Genomic DNA, 5,625 nt, shown 5'->3' with positions numbered 1-5,625 from the left:
TTAAAATGAATGCATTTATTTGTTCCAGCTCATCCATTAGAAGAAAACACAAATGAATCATTACAAGTCAGTGAAAAAAGCTCTTCGGATGAGATTTTCATAACAAGGTACGTTATTTCATGAATATGCTTGCTTTCTAAAAAGACATAACTGAATTACTATATAAAAAGTTACAATAGACAACAATCATGCTGACTGTGGCCTGCCCACTTTCTTGGGTGTTTGCTTTGGTGTTTTGGAAGGTTTCTTGCCTGACTGTACTAGTTTCCCAGCTTTAGGTGTTGCAAAAGACTTTGCTTCAGGCTTTTTGGGAGTCTTTTTCAGCTCTTTTTCTTTTATTGCTTCCTTTGGCATGCTGGGCTGCTTGGCTTTTTTCTGTTTTGGTGACATCTGCACATCTGCATGTTTTGGTTTTGGAGCCTCAGCATCTAGAGGTTGTTTCTTTCTCTTACCAAGGGTTGCTTTTGTTTTCTTGCCCAGGTTGTCACTTTCCACAGGACTCTGATTTGGTTCCACTTTCTGTAATTAAGACAAAAAAGTATTACTTTTCCAAATAACAAACATCTCCACTGTTTTTTTTTCCAAGAGTGATCAATGAAAACCATTCTAAATGACAAACGCTTTCCATCGATTGTACTATTCCCTTAGCCCAAATGATTTTTTTCCGCATTTCAGGCTGGAAACAGAGGAACTAAACACAGAACTAAATCATGAAAAATTAACAAAATAATCACTAAGTAGATTGAACAGATATGAGGATGTTCACCTTCCTGATTAACCAAGTCATTGAACTGTTATGATGGCAGAATTTAAACCACAATCCCCTTCTTTTCCTGCGTTTGGGTTTAATAGATTCCAGAGATCAACTCTATTCAGAGTCCACCTGTACACACACAAACTGCACTTTCACGTGAGCACTAAGCCCAGTATTCCTGAGAGATCATCATATATTCCCAAATGGCCCTCTGGAAAAAAGGCTGCTGACACCAGAGTAACTCACACCAACTCCAGCTGTACCTATCCCACGTCTCTGGCAATCACATCGTGTGAGCTGACAGAGGCCTGCTGCATGACAGCAGCTTGAAGCAAGCTGTACGATTTTTTTTTTTATTTTTTTTTTTACTGGGCTGCACATAATCATAGTGGTAGTCTAGATATTCCTGAACAGATGCAGAGTTAGAATGTAAAGATACGCTCTAATCACAAGTGTAGTATAACTGATTTGAATTTAAAAGCATTACTGTTTTATTCACCCATTTCTGTCCATTAGGTATTTGTTAGACATGCGAATACTGTGAGTTTGGTTGTTTTGCAGACATGTGACAAAATCCATGCTACCTTCAATATCCACAACAGTAAATCTATACAGTATTTCATGCAAGCTGCTAGCTCTTAATGTATATTGTGATTGTTAATGTTGTATATTACTGTCCTAGAGAACACATGCATTTGTTTTTCATGTTCTGCACTTGATAGATAATGCATTAAAATATATAATTTAATAGGAAATTTTGAATTAATTAAGTTACTGATCTTTTAAAACATAAATGTTTCTCAATCATTTTACCCTTTCTTCTGACTTCAGGCCTAGTTATAAGCCAGACAAAATTGCCACTATTTAAGAAAACAATAAAGAGGACAATAAACACTGGCTTCCTTTGTACAAGGAATTAACTAAAAATAAGTAAATAAATCCTCAGAGCATCCCCCCATATACACACAGATCTTGCTTTCATCATATTTTTAAGAAAATTCAATTCACCTGAAGTCTGTTAAAAGATGTTATCCCATAAGGAACAATAAACGATTTACATAGTTCATAGTATTTAGTTTTAACTGAAATGTAAGTTTCTCGGTATTTTAAAATTACCTTTAGCTCAGCTAGGGTGGTTATTTGCATGGGCACCAGTTGTGGAATTTCTTCTTCATCATTATGTTCATCTGGTTCTTGGACTACTTCTACTTTTTCCTTAATCACAAGTTCCTGGGTTGCAGCAACATCCTTATTTTCCGTTTTCACAGCAACTTGACTTGAATTTACTTTTTTAGCTGTCTTTTTTGTTTTCTTCTTCTTCTTCTTCTTCTTCTTCCCTTTCTACAAAGAATTTGAAGTATACCTCAGACAACATAGCATTTCTAAACACAACAATTGTTTTAATATGGTGAAGAATAAGACAGTCTAGCAACATAAATTGAAATGTTCTTCATTAAACCTGGACTGGTCAACCATAAGTAAAATATGAAAATGTGTTACATTCACCATAGGAGAAGCTCCTCATAAACACCTCATAAATAAATGAAAACAATGTAAAAAATAATCTTTAAGTTGTATATATATGCTCCCCATTTGTTTTAGAAATTGGAAGAAAATAGGCAGAACCAAGTACAAAGGAATAGCTTTTTTTTTTTTTTTTTTTTTAGTTTAATGTAGATGAAGCCCTCCCCTCCCATCCTGGCAAAATAATATACAAATATCTGAATAATTCACAAGCTCCTATGCCACTGATTAGCAAATATATAAATGGATGCACAGTCTAAATCCATGTATATGTTAATGAATGTAGTTTCAGGAGGCAAATACAAATACACTATTCAAGCAAGAGTTTCAAGTGGGAATCTCAGTTGAATCTATGTTTCAAGACTAGAAACTCTTAGCTTACTTATTTCTAATTTGCTTTATAACATAGAAGGGAGTTTCAGTGATTTCTTGTTACTGTGTATGGGAAGTGCTCCGTCAGGAGTGCCTAATAACTTTGTGGCCATAGCTGCCTGGAATCCACAGCTCAAGCTTGTAAACCCAACACATTAGTTGCTATAACACATAAAAAGATGCCAAAGAGCTAATGGTTCTGATTTGGTTTTACGGCAAGTTTGAAGATTTTTTTTTTTTTTTACCTCTCCTTCCTTTCTGTCGACAACTGGCTGTCTGTCAAGCTCATTTAAATTGGAGATACGTGCAGTAAAAATTGGAAGTGCAACTGATTTAAGTGTCTTGAGGTGAAGAACTTTCACATTTTTCCAGTTCTGAAACAACAACAACAACAAAAATACATAATTTAAAAATAACAAGGCTAAAGGCAAGTTAGTTCATAATTTGATGCAATCAATCAGCAGTACCTTTGGTAACTTCTTATCAATCACTTTAGCTGCTGCAATGATGTTATCTACTATCTCATCAGCTTTCATTCCAGTGTGACCAATACGTGCTGTACTGAAAACAGAGAAGAGTAACATTTATATATGAATAAATAAACATACTAAGTTACTTGTTCTTCACTATTCCCCGAAATAAAACAGAAAACCACTTATCTGCAATTATTTTAGCCTTCATGGAATATGGCTGACTATCACTGAAGTCTTTTATAATAACAGTCAGAATAGATTTACCTGTATTAACCATTTTAATATTATGAACTGCAATTTCTGTCTTTTATTCCTAAGATAGATTTAGATCGAGATTAGTTTAGATGCACAATAGATTAAAAAGTCTCAAAATAAGACAGTATCTTAGAAGTGGTTGTTATCTAATTGAACAGTAATATTTTTCTTTGACTGTACATGCTGATTGACAGTGACAGTTGCCCAGAAATTCCTTAGCAACAAGGAAAAAAAACTTCAGAGTGAGACTTCTTAGTATGTAGAATTTCTGATCTCTTTATATGGTTTGTTGGTTTATACCTCTTTTCTAAGGTTCAAAATGACCTGTACCTGGAATGGTGACCCTTAACATCTTACTTGCATGTTAATGGAATAAACAATTCAAAATTCCTACAGTTACTTCCTCTGAAGCATTAAACTCCTCATACTTACTAACAGCACCCTTTGTTGGTAACTGGGAGTGTTGTACCCTGGATATGTTTTTGAAACTCCTTAGCAAGATTTTTGGCTTTTAGGTTAACACATAATGGCGCCCTAAAAAAGAAAAGGTGGAGGGAAAAATAATAATTAAAAAAAAATCAAATAAACTACCAAATAACTAAGCAAAACTTTAGTAAGAAGAATTTATTAAAATAGTAACAATGCAAAAACAATACACAGAATTCAAAGACCTACTTTTTCCTTTCATAGAAGTGTTTTCCTATATGTGAGGGCAAAAGCCTTCTAATTCGGTCATCAGACAGGAAGAGATCGAATCTGTTCAGGAGGCGACGCTTTGCTTCAAATGGTTTATACTCTTTTTTGAGAGTTTTGTATGAGATCACCTGCAATGAAAGTAACAGTTTAGTCCTGCCACTGAAAACACAACATAGAATATTTCTTATAACCGTATAAAATTAAGCTGCATAACTGTTAGTTGGTCAATAAGAATTATTTTAGAATGTTGAAGACAAATGATAGAAAAATGATACAGTAGTTTTTAAGAATTAGATGATACGGATCTCTTGCATAGCAACTGCACATCACCAAACAAAACTAGAGTACATGGTAATACCTAAATCAAGATAAATACAGCAATAGAAAATGTTTTCCAATTTTACTGAGGGAAGCATAAGTGATCCAATCCAGCTGCAAAGGACTTGAACATTCTTTTGTAATGTGAGTAAACAACTAAAAATTTTAAAACCAAATACTGAATATTTATTTAACCATTACATCTGATTGCTAAAGGCATAGTCTTAAATTTAAATTATTTTGAGTAATTTTTTAAGTTTGGGAAACATACAGTTTGAATAGTTAGAAAAAGCCTTACTTGAGGTTGTTAACTGCTGAGATTAAAATATTAAACACTGATTTTTTTTTCCTTTTCCACTGAAGAAGAGGGACACAACAGTACTGTGCTATATTATCATCTCTTTTCCTTACCTGGCTAACATTTGTGATCCCATTCTGTGTTAAAAGTTTCTTGTATAGATTTTCAGTCTGTTCTGCAGACAAATTCGGTTCATCTTTTGTGAACAGGCAGATCTCTGCTGTTTCTGTTCGGATGCTATGTGGCAGTGGTCTACAGCGAGGACATAAGATGGAGAGGAGACACAAGTTTTTCCCAGAAGTAGGAAACTACATTGCCTACAAAGATCATTAGCGCAGGTAGCGCACGTATCCTGGGAGGACATGAACCATCCATGCTCCGCACCATGCCTGCACCCGCTGAAGCTGGGTAGGGCTGGCGCCCAGACAAAGCGCTGTGAGCTTTCTCAGCACGGCAGGGTACAGCTAAAAGCAGTGCCAGGGCCGTGGCAACGCATTCCCCGAGCCCCCAACCAACGCCACGCCGCAGGACGGGAGGCTCCCTGCGGGCCGGTGCCTTACATTTTGATGACCTGCTCCACCCGCGGGATCTTCCACACGGTCACCAGCAGGTGCAGGCAGTCGCTCTCGTTGAGGAGCAGCTCGTCTCCCTTCGCCTTGCTCTTGGAGAAAGCCAGCAGGGCCTCCACCGCCTTCCGCACCTGCAACGGCACCGGCCGCACTTGAAGCAAAGCCAGACCAAGCCAAACCCCGACCGCCCCAGCCGGCTCCCCGCGGTACCTGCCCGCGGTGGAGCTTTGCCGTGTCCCCGGCCATGGCTCCCCCGCCGCCACGTGTGGCCGCCGCCTTCCGGGGCACGGCGGGGCCCGGCCGCCCCTTCCGGCCCTCCCGGCAGCGGGAGCGGGCGCGGCCTGGCGGCGGGAGGCCGGCGGTGCC

At 38.0% G+C, this 5,625-nt stretch overlaps 1 protein-coding gene across 2 annotated transcripts; it reads right to left on the bottom strand.

Annotated features, from left to right (window-relative positions):
• Positions 1 to 5,625, bottom strand: RSL1D1 (ribosomal L1 domain containing 1). 2 transcript variants are annotated; one of them, XM_068699839.1, is made up of 9 exons: positions 5,470 to 5,625; positions 5,251 to 5,390; positions 4,804 to 4,942; positions 4,054 to 4,202; positions 3,811 to 3,912; positions 3,118 to 3,211; positions 2,896 to 3,024; positions 1,871 to 2,095; positions 1 to 519 (listed from the first exon to the last, which is right to left on the bottom strand). In XM_068699839.1, exons 1-9 carry the CDS (start codon positions 5,503 to 5,505, stop codon positions 187 to 189), a joined length of 1,347 nt encoding a protein of 448 aa, XP_068555940.1. In that variant the 5' UTR covers positions 5,506 to 5,625; the 3' UTR covers positions 1 to 186. The 2 variants fall into 2 exon arrangements, with proteins under 2 accessions (XP_068555940.1, XP_068555941.1); XM_068699840.1 differs by having other exon boundaries at positions 1,871 to 2,086.

This window comes from Anas acuta, chromosome 15, assembly GCF_963932015.1.
Source record: "Anas acuta chromosome 15, bAnaAcu1.1, whole genome shotgun sequence".
Classification (NCBI taxonomy): domain Eukaryota; kingdom Metazoa; phylum Chordata; class Aves; order Anseriformes; family Anatidae; genus Anas; species Anas acuta.
The sequence above is the reverse complement of the archived record's forward strand: the minus strand, read 5'-3'. Positions and strand labels throughout refer to the sequence as shown.